The 15,889-nt window shown below is 49.0% G+C and overlaps 1 protein-coding gene across 1 annotated transcript in view; it reads right to left on the bottom strand.

Moving 5' to 3' along the window:
• The window catches only part of LOC138278807 (E3 ubiquitin-protein ligase TRIM39-like), a 233,389-nt gene that overhangs the window by 130,380 nt on the left and 87,120 nt on the right, over positions 1-15,889 (bottom strand). The window contains exon 2 of the mRNA XM_069219319.1: positions 7,380-7,475. Coding sequence (XP_069075420.1) covers positions 7,380-7,475 — 96 coding nt within the window. The remainder of the gene's footprint in view (positions 1-7,379; positions 7,476-15,889) is intronic.

Genomic DNA, 15,889 nt, shown 5'->3' with positions numbered 1-15,889 from the left:
GCGGAGGTACAGTGGCACCGGAGCACGAGGGAGCTGCATCCCACATGGCCTTGGAGGGCCACACCATGGACTCTGAATACACCAGTGGGACGGAGGGCGAGGGGAGCTTCACGGCGGTCACAGGATCTGCAACCAGCGACACGGACTCGTCCTCCAATGGGAGCTCCCTTGTGGTGGCGGCAAAATCTGTGCCCCCCACTTCTACAGGTACAGCCGCCACCCCCCCTAGCAGCACCGCCCTCCCAGCAGCCCCTCAGCCTTCGCCCCGTGCCCGCTCACCCAGGAGGGTGGGCATCACCTTCGCCCCAGGCACCTCAGCCCCTGCCCCTGTCACCTCTGCTGCCCTCAGTGAGGAGGCCATTGACCTCTTCAGGTCCCTCACTGTTGGGCAGTCTACCATTTTGAATGCCATCCAGAGTGTAGAAAGGGAATTGCCTTGGAGGGCATTCATTCCTGGAGGGCATGCATTCTGGTCAGGCTGCCCTTTATCGAACCCTGCAAACTCTGGCCTCAGCACTGATGGCAGCCATTGTCCCTGTGTCTAGCCTCCCCCCTCCAACTTCCTCCACCCAGACCCAATCCCCTGTACCCCAGCCTATCCCAAGCACACCATCAGACCAGCATGCACACACCTCACCACACAAGGGAAGCTCAGGCAAACATAAGCACCACACATCCCACAGGCACTCACGCAAGCATCACACACATACAGACACACCAACATCCACTGCCTCTACTGTGTCCCCCTCGTCGTCGTCTCCCTCCTCCTTCCCAGTCTCGTCTACAGTCTCACCTGCATGCACTACCACTACAGCCACTAGGTCCCGCACCAGCACACCCACCACCACATCCCGCTCACTTGCAGTCACCACCCCCACTACCATTTACACGTCCCCTGTGTCCTCTCCCAGTGTGTCTGTGACGCCCTCTCCCAAAGTACACAAACGCAGGCACACACCCACCCACCCAACATACATCCACCTCACGACAGCCTCCAGCGCATGCACCTGCACCCCAAGCCACAAAAGTTACACCTCCTACAACTACCTCCTCTTCCTCCACTCCCAAACCCCCTCCAGCTACCCATCCCAGTGTTCCTAAGAAACTTTTCCTGACCAAGCTTGACCTCTTTCCCACCCCCCCTCCAATTCATAGGTCCCGTACTAGCACCTCAGCCAAAAAATCTCCGGGACCAGTGGTGCCTGTTATTACAGGTATGTGGAGTGCACCGGGCAACAGGGCAGCCAGTGTGACACTGAGCCACAGCACAGCCAGTCCCCCCCCTGTGAAGCACCAGAAGTTGGACAGTGCCCGGCGGGAGAGGAGCAAGACTCCAGCCAGCAAAGCCACTCACAAGGGTCCCGGGGGGAGTGTCGACTCAGCTGTGACTCCTCCCAAGGTGGGGAAGGGGCAAAAGAAATCGCCAAAGTCTGGGAGGAGCAGCACGGCGGAGAAGACCGCCATCATCCCCGCTGCCCAGGAGGCCACCGCCAGCCCAATCGTCAGTGGCCAGGAGGCCCCTGCCAGAGTCAGTGCCCAGGAGGGCAGCCCGATCATCAGTGGCCAGGAGGCCACCGCCAGAGTCAGTGCCCAGGAGGGCAGCCCGAGGGCAGCCTGATCGCCAGTGGCCAGGAGGCCACCGCCAGAGTCAGTGCCCAGGAGGGCAGCCCGATCGTCAGTGGCCAGGAGGACCCCGCCAGCCCGATCGTCACTGGCCAGGAGGCCACCACCAGAGTCAGTGCCCAGGAGAGCAGCCCGATCGTCACTGGCCAGGAGGCCACCGCCAGCCACAGCCCAGCTGCCCAGGAGGGCCCCGGCAGCCACAGCCCAGCTGCCCAATGAAGGACCGCCAGCCCCAGCCCAGCTGGGCAATAAAGGACCGCCATGGCAAGCACCGCTGAACAGGGCAAGCACCGCTGAACAGGGCAAGCACCGCTGAACAGGTCAGAAACTGCAAACTCAAGCTCTGCTGAACAGGGCAAAGACCGCCATGGCAAGCTCCGCTGAACAGGGCAAGCACCGCTGAACAGGGCAAGCACCGCCAAGTCAAGCACAGCTGAACAGGGCAAAGACCGCCATGGCAAGCTCCGCTGAACAGGGCAAGCACCGCTGAACAGGGCAAGCACCGCCAAGTCAAGCACCGCTGAACAGGGCAAAGACCGCCATGGCAAGCTCCGCTGAACAGGGCAAGCACCGCTGAACAGGTCAGAAACTGCAAACTCAAGCACCGCTGAACAGGGCAAAGACCGCCATGGCAAGCACCGCTGAACAGGGCAAGCACCACCGAACAGGGCAAGGACCGCCAACTCAAGCACCGCTAGCCCATGAGCGGCAGGGGCAGTGACGCAACTGGGACCGTCACGGGGTGAGTGATGCACTCTGGGCACCAGTCCCCCTCCAGAACCAGTGGAGACATGCATCAACTCCGTCTGTCCTGCACAGGATGAAGCACTCTGGGCACCAGTCCCCCTCCAGAACCAGTGGAGACATGCATCCACTCCGTCTGTCCTGCACAGGATGAAGCACTCTGGGCACCAGTCCCCCTCCAGAACCAGTGGAGACTGTTATCCACTTGAGAGACTGTGGCTTTGCACTCCCCAGGATGGTACAGTGGGCAAACCACTCACTGTAGAGACTTGAGAGACTGTGGCTTTGCACTCCCCAGGATGGTACAGTGGGCAAATCACCCACTGGAGAGACTTGAGAGACTGTGGCTTTGCACTCCCCAGGATGGTACAGTGGGCAAACCACCCACTGTAGAGACTTGAGAGACTGTGGCTTTGCACTCCCCAGGATGGTACAGTGGGCAAACCACCCACTGTAGAGACTTGAGAGACTGTGGCTTTGCACTCCCCAGGATGGTACAGTGGGAAAACCACCCACTGTAGAGACTTGAGAGATGTGGCTTTGCACTCCCCAGGATGGTACAGTGGGCAACCCACACACTGTAGAGACTTGGGAGATTGTGGCTTTGCACTCCCCAGGATACATCAATGGGCATGGAGCCCCCTCATGGATCTGGCGTGGTGCACTCATCCGGCTGAGGTGCCCCCCCTTTCCTTCCCCCTGAGGTGCATGTTGTATTTGTATCTGATGCCCCAGCAGTGTTCTCTCCGTTTTGATCAGGTATCTAGTGTGGGCCTCGCCCATGCATTTTGGGCCCAGTGGTCCACGGACAATGACTTGTGCATTACCTGCACTACTAATCGTGGTGTATATTTCGTTTAATGTATATATATATATATATATATATATGTAGATATTTGGTTACTATATTTTTATATATTACAATGGTTCCACTCATTTCCTTTGGTCTTTGCATTCTTCCGGGGGGTTGGGGGTTGTTACTGTAATGTTTGGATATGCATTGGTGTGTGTTTTGTAGTGGGTGAGGGTCGGGTGGGGGTGTTGCATGTGTGTGTCCCTGTCTTTTGCCTCTCCCTCCCCTATGTCATAGGTGCAGTACTCACCGTTGTCTTCGCCTCCGGCGTTGATGATCGTCGTATAGGAGCAGGAAGACTAGTGCAGGAAGAATATGGAGTTCAGGCTCCATGGTGCCCTCCTTCCTTGTGGAGTGTGTAGAGGTGAGCGTTTTCCCTTTGAAATGGCTGTTTCCGCCGTGTTTTTATCCGCGGTGAATCCGCCCCGGAAAAGGTGGCGGATTGGTAGGTTGTGATACTGTGGGCGATACTTTGTCTCCCGTCTGTCTGTTGGCGGTGACCGCTGCGCTGTTTGTCTGTACCGCTGTGGCGGTCGGAGTGTTAAAGTGGCTGTCTCTGTTGGCGGTTTCCGCCACGGTCGTGATTCCATTGTTTTCCGCCGGCCTGTTGGCGGTATTACTGCCGCTTTAACACCGACCGCCAGGGTTGTAATGAGGGCCATAATCTCAGAAATAGAGATAATATAAAAATGGCTGATAGATATCAATATACTGATACACGCTAATCTTGTTCCTTTCAGGACTCATCGGAAAAACAAAATGAGGGATGTGGGTGATCAGAGTGAAGGACAGAGTACGTGAAACCGAGACAGGAATCACAACGCTCTTCTGAGGTTTCTGTTAAAAAGGAAGATAAACCCACTCAACAAAAACCACAATTCAAAAAGAAAAAAGTGGCAGCAGTCAAAGTTCGACATGCCACTCAGGAAAAGGGTCCTCTTGAAGAATAAGAAGTGGGCTCTAGCACTGCTAGACAGCGCAGCAGAGGTCACAATAGTTTGCTGGAGTCTTCTAGAGCATCTGGAGGTGAAAGCAACTGATGACTTTATACAAGTAGAAACTGCGGACATGTGTGTCTCCACGCCTGATAGGATGTATAAAGTAATGCTGCAGTTTGAGCACACAATAGACGCAATCATTTGGGATCGCGTGGTAAACATACATGATGTTTTGTTTGCCAAACAAGATTGGCCACCCAAACTTGTCCGTACCTGCCCATATGGGGAAGACGTGATTAAGCCTTCCTTCTCACCCCTTGTTCCAGAGGAACTCGCTGACTCCTGTGCCACTGATTGGGCTTTGGCACAGGCTCCTGCTTTATACTGCAATCACGTAGGATGGGATGAAGAATCCCCCGACCATGTAATTCCAATTAAAAATTAACCTCACCTGCAAACTCAGTATCAAATAAAAAACGAAGCAAAAGCACCTGTGAGAGAAATACTCACACAATAAGAGTACCAGGGTGTAATTGAACCCTGTCTCTCCCCAATGAATAATCAGTTATTCCTAGTAGCTAAACCAGACCATTCATATAGAATAATCTTAGACTACAGGCACTTAAACAGTCATTTACACACATTTGCTGTACAAAATTCACATAGCACGGCACTAGTGAACAATATAGTGCGTAAAAAATACAAAACAACACTGGACATTTCCAATGTTTTTTTCTGCCAGAACATAGCGCCTGAGAGTAGAGACTTAACAAGTTTTAGCGTGCAAGGCTCCCAGAAAAAATTTGTTGTTTACCTCAGGGGCATAAGAACAGTCCAGGACTGTTTGCAGCTTGTGTGACAGCAATTTTGCACAACATTGATCCTGAAGCATTGTCCTATGTAGATGATATCTACCTAACGGATGATGAACTACTACAACACGGTTGTAAGATGGGTAGCCCGCATTGTTGTAGGATTTTCTGAATTTGGCTACAAATTAAATTTTAAAAAAACAAAAATCGCCTTCCTCAGCGTCCTGTTTTTGGGATATGAGCTGTCAAGTGAAGGAAAGAGCCTAGAGCCACAATTCTTAGAAAAATGCGCACAGATACAACCATCAAATACGATTAAAAAACTCCAATCTCTATTTCCTAAATTTTTGCAGAATTTACATTCCAGATTATGCTACACGCATAAAACCTTTACATGATCTGATACGTCCTGATTTTTCAAGTAAATTCTGGACAATTGAACATACACGTATTCTTCGAGATTTTCAAACAGACATGCTTGCAGCACAACACTTACACATGAGGGGCAACAAAACACATTTGGTCATCAGAGTAATAGCTGGTGCCATCAGTTTCACCCATGTGACACTTAATGAAGGTGAGACAGCCCAGATTGCTTACAAATCACACTTATATTCAGCGTCAGACCATCGCTTTGCTCCCACTGAGAAAATTCTCACTGCTGTACAGATGGCTGTCATTAAAGAAAGGCCTCTTGCCCAAGGAAAACGCATTATTGTTGTTTCTCCAATTCCAGCCCTAGAGGCTGACACAAAAGCCAGCGTTCCAAACACAAAAGCATTACATCCACGTTGGATACAATGGGCTACGTCTTTGACAGCCACTGATGTAGACTTCATTTTTGACCCAAAATTACAAACTCAAGAATTTTTACAGTACGAAATAGAGTACCCACTTCCAGCGAATACATTGCCTATTGAACAATATCATAGAGTCATGTACACCGATGGCTCAGCACAACCCGCAATTGACACAAAACACCAATATATTCTGCTGCTTGCGCAGTCGTAAGTGGCTACATGGAGGGCGATACATTTTGTCCTCTACATACCTTTACACAAACCCTAGGGGATTGCACAGCACAGTTGGCAGAACTAAAAGCTCTGCTGATGGCACTGGAGCACACGGATCCGGCACAGCCCACTCTGATTGTTTGTGATTCATATTATTGTGTCCAGTCCTTTAATGAATACCTGCATTATTGGCGCCAGAATGGGTTCAGAGATTCCAAAGGCATCACCATAAAAGACAGACTTCTGTGGGGGAAAGTAGCAGATCTGAAAGAAACGCTAACAAATGTCCATGTTGTACATGCACTTGGCCACCAGAGCGTTGGCTGATGGTACGCCCTATCCTGAAGGATTTCCTAACAAATATTCCTCCCATATGGGAGGTATGCTGACCGCTGAAGGTAATATACCAGGTGTAGGTGTACAGGACATTCCCAATAGAGATATAAGATCACAATTGATTAAAGCCGCACACGAGGGGGCGGCTTCTGCCCATGCTGGCGTGGCGGCTACGATTTCGATCTTGCAGGCCCGTTATTGGTGGCCAGGTCTCTATAAAGAGACCAAGCAGTATGTCCTTTGTTGTGACATCTGTCAACAAATTAAAGTTTCCACTGCAAAACGCCCACCGCAGACACCCCTCCTAATTTCAAACAAACCATTACAATGTGTGTACTTGGACCACTGTGGTCCCCTAACACCGGACAGTGCACACAAGTATATTTTAGTCGCTGTTGATTCATGCTCCAGATTTTTATGGGTGTGGCCACAACGCTTTGCTGACGCTCGGACTGTTATTAAAGATTTGCGAGTCTTTATCGGTACATATGCGGTTGCGGCTTTCCAATCGGACCAGGGCCCTGCTTTTGCCTAAAGGGCATTCAGGGACGCCATGGCTTCATTGGGGGTACAACTCCATCTCCGCACCGCACCCTCACTGACCCACTTTAGAAAGGGACTGAAAACCTCACTTTTCCGATAGTCAACTGCAACAAACACCTGGGTGACAAGCCGCACTATACAAAAAACAGCTGACTGATTGATTGATCATTCACACACAAACACACCAACAGACACATGCACATACTTACAGAGAGATGCCTACGGTTCATGCATACTCACTCTGACACGGACCGTGTAGGTATGTGATTACTACGCAAAGTTTGGGAGGCTAATGCTTGTTTTTGATTCTTTCAGGAAGACTCTTGGAAAGATCTGGGTTCCTAAGCCCCCGGACAGCGACTCTCCACCCAGTATTTTCACCTGGTAGAGGCATGACCCAAGCTGAAGGGTGAACCAGTGGCGTCTCTGCATCTCTGACCTAGACAGGCGCAAGTACAAACCTGCACATACAGAATGATAGATCTTTAACTGCACATGACTCCCGGCTGCCACTCACCCTCATGGTGTTATATTCTTCTTCTTCCTTGAGTTTAGACTCCAGCATGTATCTAATCTCTTCCCTCAGAGGACACAGCCAGTCCTGGAGCTTCACCTGCAGAGAGGAAAGTACAAAAGTGACAACTGTTGATTTGTAAAGTGAAGTTGTTCATACAATAATAATCATTGCGTGATCATCCAGACATATGCAGACAGTAAGTACCAGCCACACATTCACAGTTTAATCACCAGTCACACATATCTTGATTATAAGCTTTAGCCACAGGTTATCAAACTAGAAGCTACAGCCACACTAAGCCAAACCACAGATGTGCTGATGTTAAGTTCCGATTGTGAGTATAGGCCACGTGTTTCCAGATCACAGGCACAAGGAACACACACCCGACTGAGGTTTCCAGGGCACTTAATTCCATATTAAAATGCCTGAACAGCCTTAAACAACGTGTAAGAACAGGGTCAGATATCTAGATTGGTCCTGAATATGCCACAAGCCACTTCCTCCATACTTGACTCCCCTCTACTTGCAGGTTTCTAGTCTGGAACCTGTCTGTCTGTCACCATCACCTCGGGCTACAGAGTAGTCACTTCTATACAGGGACAAAGGCAGCGAGAGAGGGAGCAGACGCCCGCTCCACCAAGAGCAGGCACCGGTCTGTGAGAGGCGTCTGCAGCACTTGGAGGGTCTGTGAAGAGGGAACAGGCACTGGCCCCACCAAGAGCAGGCACCCTTCTGTGAGAGGCAGTCTGCAGCCCTTGGAGGGTCTTTGAGAGGGAACAGGCACCGGCCCCACCAAGAGCAGACACCAGCATCATACAGTGTCTGTATCCCAGTACTGGCAGTCATAACCAGAGAGAGCAGACACCAGCATTACACAGTGTCTGTGCCCCAGTACTGGCAGTCATACCCGAGAGAGCAGACACCAGCAGCATTCACTGTCTCTGCTCCAGTACTGGCAGTCATACCCGAGAGAGCAGACACCAGCAGCATACAGTGTCTGTGCCCCAGAATTGGCGGTCATACCAGAGAGAGCAGACACCAGCAGCATCCAGTGTCTGCACCCAAGTACTGGCATTCATAACCAGAGAGATCAGACACCAGCATTATACAGTGCCTGTGCCCCAGAACAGAAAGTCATACCTGAGAGAGCAGACACCAGCAGCATTCACTGTCTGTGCGTGCCCCAGAATTGGCGGTCATACCAGAGAGAGCAGACACCAGCAGCATACAGTGTCTGCGCCCAAGTACTGGCATTCATAACCAGAGAGATCAGACACCAGCATTATACAGTGTCTGTGCCCCAGAACAGAAAGTCATACCTGAGAGAGCAGACACCAGCAGCATACAGTGCCTGTGCCCCAGTACTGGCAGTCATAACCAGAGAGATCAGACACCAGCAGCGTACAGTGTCTGTGCCCCAGAGCAGGCGGTCATAAACAGAGCGAGCAGACACCAGCAGCATACAGTGTATGTTTCCCAGTACTGTCAGTCATACCAGAAAGAGCAGACAATAGCAGCATACAGTGTCTGTGCCCCAGTACTGGCATTCATACCATAGAGAGCAGACACCAGCAGCATACACTGTCTGTGCTGCAGAACAGGCAATAATAACCAGAGAGAGGAAACACCAGCAGCATAGTGTCTGTTGCCCCAGAAGAGGCAGTCATACCAGAGAGAGCAGCCATCAGCAGCATACAGTGTCTGTGCCCCAGAACAGACAGTCTTAACCAGAGAGAGCAGACACCAGCAGCATACAGTGTCTGTGCCCCAGTACTGGCAGTCATAACCAGAGAGAGCAGACACCAGCATTATACAGTGTCTGTGGCCAGATCAGGAATCATAACCAGAGAGAGCAGACATCAGGAGCATACAGTGTCTGTGCCCCAGTACTGGCAGTCATACCAGAGACAGCAGACACCAGCAGCATACAATGTCTGTGCCCCAGTACCAGAGTCAGGAGACACCAGCAGCATACAGTGTTTGTGCCCCAGTGCTGGTAGCCATAAGCAGAGAGAGCAGACACCAGCAGCATACAGTGTCTGTGCCCCAGTACTGGCAGTCATAACCAGAGAGTGCAGACACCAGCATTATACAGTGTCTGTGCCTCAGAACAGGAATCGTAACCAGAGAGAGCAGACACCAGCATTATACAGTGTCCGTGCGCCAGAACAGGAATCGTAACCAGAGAGAGCAGACACCAGCAGTGTACAGTGTCTGTTCCCCAGTACTGTCAGTCATACCAGAGACAGTAGACACCAGCAGCATACAGTGTCTGTGCCCCAGTACTGGCAGTCATACCAGAGACAGCAGACACCAGCAGCATACAGAGTCTGTGCAACAGTACTGGCAGTCATACCAGAGACAGTAGACACCAGCAGCATACAGTGTCTGTGCCCCAGTACCAGAGACAGCAGACACCAGCAGCATATAGTGTTTGTGCCCCAGTGCTGGCAGCCATAACCAGAGAGAGCAGACACCAGCAGCATATAGTGTCTTTGTCAGGGAAGAGGCAGACATACCAGAGAAAAAAGACACTAGCAGCATACTGTGTCTGTGCCCCAGTACCGGCAGTCGTGCCAGAGAAGTCCCTAGCAGTGCCTGCACTAGGGAGCAGGCAGCCTAAATGGGAGAGCAAACACTGTCCTAGTACAGGGCCAGCAGCTGGGAGCAGGCAGAGAGTGAAAGAGCAGGCAGGAACCTCAAAAAAACAGAAAGTAACAGGAAGCCACAGCAAGAGAGCAGACGCCAACCTCTTACAGAGAGTGTGACAGTGAATGGAATCCAGAGCAAGAGAGCAGGCACGGGCCCGAAGCACGGTCTGTGGCAATGAACAGGCATCAGCCTGATGCAGGATCTTCTGCATAGAACAGGCAGCCGGAGAAAGAGATCAGATAACAGCCTTATAAAGTGTCCACAAAAGGGAACAGACGCTGGTCTCATGGAGTGCCTCCCCACATTGAATCAGCACCCACAGCGAAAAAGTGAGACATGTACCCGCCATATGCAGGGTCTGTTACAGGGAAAATGCAGCACACTCACAGACATACCCTGTGCTCTTGGGCCTCCTTTGGTTTAGAATCCAGAACAGCGCTACAAGATCTCCAAATACTCACAGGAACTTCCAAAAATTAGATGTTTTGAGGCGTTTGGAAAGGTAGAGCTCATCACTTACTGAGACCACTAGTGACAGTAGCTATTGAGTAACTCATAGGTGTGAATTTGATCTCATCCTGTCATCAAGTGTCCTGAAAGGCCCAGGGCCAAGGTTGTTATAAGTGTGGCACCAGAAGGCAGAGGAGAGGGTTAAGTGTGGCACCAGGAGGCAGAGGAGAGGGTTACGTGTGGCACCAGGAGGCAGAGGAGAGGATCAAGTGTGGCACCAGGAGGCAGAGGAGAGGATTAAGTGTGGCACAAGGAGGCAGAGGAGAGGATCAAGTGTAGCATTAGGAGGCAGAGGAGAGGATTAAGTGTAGCACCAGGAGGCAGAGGAGAGTATCAAGTGTGGCACCAGGAGGAAGAGGAGAGGACTAAACATTCTAGAATCCTGGCGAGAGGAGGGGTTGATGGGGCACAAAGAGGAGGAATGGAGGGCGTGAGGGTAGAAACGACAAGAGCAAGGGTAACAAAAGGAAACAAAAGGAAGGGTGAGACAAAGCAAAGAGGCGGATAAGGTAAGAGTAAAGGAGTGAGTTGAAGGGAAGAGAAGACATGTTAAGGCAAAGGGGTGCTAGAGAGGAGGAGAAGGGATGGATGTGGTAGAGAAGGGGATGAAGATGGTGTGACGGGTGGATGGACGAGGATGGAAGAGGAGTCTGAGGAAGGAGGATGATGGAGCAGGAGGATGAGGAGGAAGGTGAGTGATAGGAGGAGGGTGATGAATAGACATGTGCTGAGGGGGGGAGAGGTGAGTGGGAAGAGAGGAGTTGGGTGATGAGGAGCATCTACAGAGAGGGACCTTTGAGAGATGAATAGAGGAAGAGGAGCAGGGCCACGAGTAGGCGTGGACCGAGGTGGGTTTTTGTTTGAGGGGGGTTGTTAACCCTCTTAAAGCATCAGCATTCATCCTTGTCGGGGTAAAGCCTCAAGCAAACCCAAACCAACCTGTGCTTAATCCTCTGGTATCTTGGTACAAAAGCAGCCAGGCTTAACTGTACATTATTTATGCTGTACATGAACAGTAATAAAGTGAAAATACAACACAAGACAGCTCCCACACCAATTTAGAAACACAGAGTAAAATTGAATAAATAAAATGGTACCAAAATGATTTTAATACAAATCAGTGGAACCAGAGTTATGAACTTTTACAGGTTTTGATGAAAACTAGCACCTAGAAGCTCAAAGTGCCTAGACATGCAAAGCTAGGCCAAATTCAGAAGTTATGGCCAACTTCAATGGAGTGCGATTCAGATATACGAGGTGGATTTGGCCCTGTGTCGGCTTGCCGTCGAACTTAGGAGAAATGTTAAAGAACATGTCTGAGAAGGTAATGTTCCGCAGGGCAAGCCAGATGGCGATTTTTCAAGGAGGCGTCATCATTGGGAAGACACTGGGTAAAGTTGCAATGAAGATTTCTACATTTAGACTTTGGCACTCTTTGGGAAGTTGAAAATCTACAGCGGAGAAAAGCTGTAGGATGTAGCCGAAAAGTGCTCCATGAGTCTGGATACCCGTTCTGCGAGGAGCTGCTGAACAGGATTTGCTGCTGCAGAAAAGAATGCAGAAGGAGCTACCGCAAAGTCAGTCCAAGTGGCGGTGCACCTCGGGCAGATTGGTGAGCAAGTAGGTCTGGTTTTCTGTTGGATCTCAAAGCACTTTGGGTTTTGCCTATTTGGGCACCTTTAGCACCACCTCCAAGGTTCCAGGACTGTGTGGGCACCATGTGGAGGGTGGGACTCACTTGTCAGGGTCCAGGTGCAGGGTTCAAACGGTTGGAGTCTGTTATGTTCCTGTCGGTCAGAACAGGCAACTAGCCCTTGGAGTCATTCTGGTAGTTCTAGCTTCAAGCAGCAAGGTAGGCCTTAAGCAGTAGGGCCGTCCTCTGAAGTGCATTGCAGGCCTTCTGCATGTTTTCAGCAGGTCCAGGACTGAACTGCAGAGTGGATCTGAGGGCCCTATTTTTAGGTTTTAACTGCACAGCGCTTGCGCTGTGTTTGTGAAATCTATTGTATTTAATATATCTTAAAAGGGACTTACATCCCGCCTCACTTTCTTATTGGCCGGGTGCTTTACTTTTCCTCCTTTTCATTGGTTGTAGGGGTTCTATTTCCTGCCATCCGATGTGCCTTTCTCTTATCAGTCTCGTGTGGGCCAAGTACTCATTCTCATCAGCCGCTCGTTGCTTTGATGGGTGGAAGTACTTTAATTTACTTTCTGCACAAACAGCATTTATTGTTTTTGCTTAAGGCTGCACAGTGTTTGCTATTTACATTTTGTTGTCTTTCCCTGGCTGCACACATTCCATGCATGCTTCTTAACACCATTTATCTCACCCTGTCAGCATGCATTTTTTCACATTCTTGCCTCCGGCGCCTTTTTTTTTTTTTACATTCTTGCCTCCGATGCCTTCTTTTTTTACATTCTTGCCTCCGATGCCTTGTTTTTTTACATTCTTGCCTCCGATGCCATGTTTTTTTACATTCTTGCATCCTGCACCTTGTTTTTTTACATTCTTGCCTCCGATGCCATGTTTTTTTACATTCTTGCATCCTGCGCCTTGTATTTTCACATTCTTGCCTCCGATGCCTTGTTTTTTTACATTCTTCCATCCTGTGCCTTGTTTTTTCACTTTCTTGCCTCCGATGCCTTGGCGCTAACTATCTAGCACCACCGCATGTCCGAGTCACTTCTGTTTTCATTCTTGCCTCTGACGCCTTGGAACTAATTATCTAGCACCACCGCATGTCCGAGACACTTCTGTTTTCATTCTTGCCTCTGACGCCTTGGAACTAATTATCTAGCACCACCGCATGTCCGAGACACTTCTGTTTTCATTCTTGCCTCCGATGCCTTGGCGCTAACTATCTACCACCACCGCATGTCCGAGACACTTCTGTTTTCATTCTTGCCTCCGACGCCTTGGAACTAATTATCTAGCACCACCGCATGTCCGAGACGCTTCTGTTTTCATTCTTGCCTCCGACGCCTTGGAACTAATTATCTAGCACCACCGCATGTCCGAGACGCTTCTGTTTTCATTCTTGCCTCCGACGCCTTGGAACTAATTATCTAGCACCACCGCATGTCCAAGACGCTTCTGTTGCTGCGATTAAATGTTCTCTGTAAGGCGTCCTGTTGCTGTGAGCAGCAAGTGGCCATGGCTGACTGCAAGCCTGCATGCAGGCGAGTGGAGAACACCGGCTCACCGTGCACAGTTGGTGGCATCTCCCTCATGCCCTGCAGAAAGTCAGGCACCTTTAAATGCTTCAAATATGAATCACTTCCTTTTTATAGTGCTTCATACAACAAGTGTATATATTAGACTATGTAACGCTACCCTTCTTACAAAGCATGTAATGATGAATTTGAGCCCATGATCTGCAGATCACAGGAAGTGTCAGTGCTGAGCTTTCAGTCACTGAGCCGTACTGCTGGTGATCGGTTCAACATAATCTCCACCACACGCTTATATATTGTGCTGGACATGTGCAAAAGCTGAACAATTGGGCTGCATATCTGGATTTTACACGTTTAAATAGTTCTGTCTTTTCCTTGCTCATCCACCATGAACAGTTTTAATAATAAGCCACAGAATATGCCACGAGAGTCCATGCGTTTCAAGAGTGTGTGAGCTCCTGAAAGAATGCGCAATGACAATTTGCACACGCTCGCTTAAAAATTCCAATAGGAATATGTGAGAACAATGTCTAGAATGTTGCAGTATACAGCTTACAAGTCAATGAGTAATGTTAGGTATGGATGGTAATGTCCAAATTCAAAAATAATACAGAGACTTTGCATATACTGTAATTGTAATATCACAACTTTGTACTGAATGCTATTGCATTGCTTTAGTACTTATTATTATACACACAGGCAAAACCTAATGCATTTACCAATGCTTGTTATAGCTGGTGCCACCTTTAAAGGGGAAAAAGCTTATGGAGTTTTCCCCCTCAGATGGCTTTGTAATTTCCTTCCTCCTTGACCTGCTCAAAGGATGATCTTGTGAAACAAAAAGCTTTTGTGAAGTTCTTTGTCAGTGTGTTAAGGAAGCTCCTTTGATATGTAATTGGGGCTGTGAACAGCTCCGCCCCTTTTATGCTGGCAGGATGACCCATCCTGCTAAAACCCGGTCTCCCTTTGTGATACTGTCTAAGAGAATTACACAAAGGCCAGCTGTTAACATCTCGAAATGTGATGCAGGACACAGGTTTCAGGCACATGGTTCGGACAAGAAAATACCAACTTTCTAAAAGTGTTTTTTCATACGTGTGGCTTATAATCCAACTTTACCATTAAAGAGAATTTTAAATTATAATTTTTTAGAGACCATGCATGATATCTCTGCTTGTTCTGCAACAAAAGTTATTATTTATTAAATGTAATAAAGTAGCTCAATGTTATCCTATGGGAGAGGTAGGACTTTCAGTAGTTAAAAACAAATGTAAAGGTTTTTCACTACTAGGACATGTAAAACTTAAAGGCACATGTCTAATTTTTTAAATACACTGCACCATACCCTTAAGGCTATTTAGGGTCTACTTTAGGGGTGACAATTTATAACAAGCATTTGCAATGCTATGGGTCTCGCATTAGCTCGACTTAGAGCTATTAGCATTGTAAAGTCCTACCCGGACTTGTAGTGCCACATAAAATGAAACTGAATAGTAATACAGTTTTACATAAGCGAGCTGATTGAAAGCACCACCCCATAAGCGTGAAGGAGCACACAAAATGAAACAGAAGTTCACTCGCAGTCAAACGTATCAGCAAATGTGCAGCAAAATCGAGCTGCGTAGGAAATAAAAAGTAAAAGTAGTCCATAAACCATGCTGAAAACATGGAGCCTCGTATGTGTTCAGTAGTTGGCCGATGACATATGCATGCCTTTCACAAATAAAATCAAGCGATTTTTAAAAGGCAAGCCCACAAACCAACAAAACTGAAGGGCGTGCGGTGGGCGAGGTTAAAAGCCCACAGAGAAATTACAGCAGGCTAGAGCGCTTGCGCTCGACCCTAAAAAGGGTGATTTCTGGACCAAAAGCGGCTTTCCTGCCAAATCTGGTGTAATTCTGTCCAGCAGTTTGAGCTGTGGGGGTGTTCAAAATCCCTATGGGAATTAACATGGGAAACACTTTTTTTTTAGCCCCTCCTTTTTTTCTCAACCGCACTCTTGATAAATAACCCTGAAACTTACCAGGTACAATAAGACACAGTTGGGCACTTTTTTTGGAAAATTTTGTGAAGATTCGTCAAACGCCACTAAAGTTATGAGCAAGTAAAAAAATGCTTTTCCTCTGGAAACTAGTCCTAACTATAACTACCTACTGGTGACCCCCCCCCCCCGG

Source organism: Pleurodeles waltl, unplaced genomic scaffold (genome assembly GCF_031143425.1).
Source record: "Pleurodeles waltl isolate 20211129_DDA unplaced genomic scaffold, aPleWal1.hap1.20221129 scaffold_59, whole genome shotgun sequence".
Classification (NCBI taxonomy): domain Eukaryota; kingdom Metazoa; phylum Chordata; class Amphibia; order Caudata; family Salamandridae; genus Pleurodeles; species Pleurodeles waltl.
The sequence above is the reverse complement of the archived record's forward strand: the minus strand, read 5'-3'. Positions and strand labels throughout refer to the sequence as shown.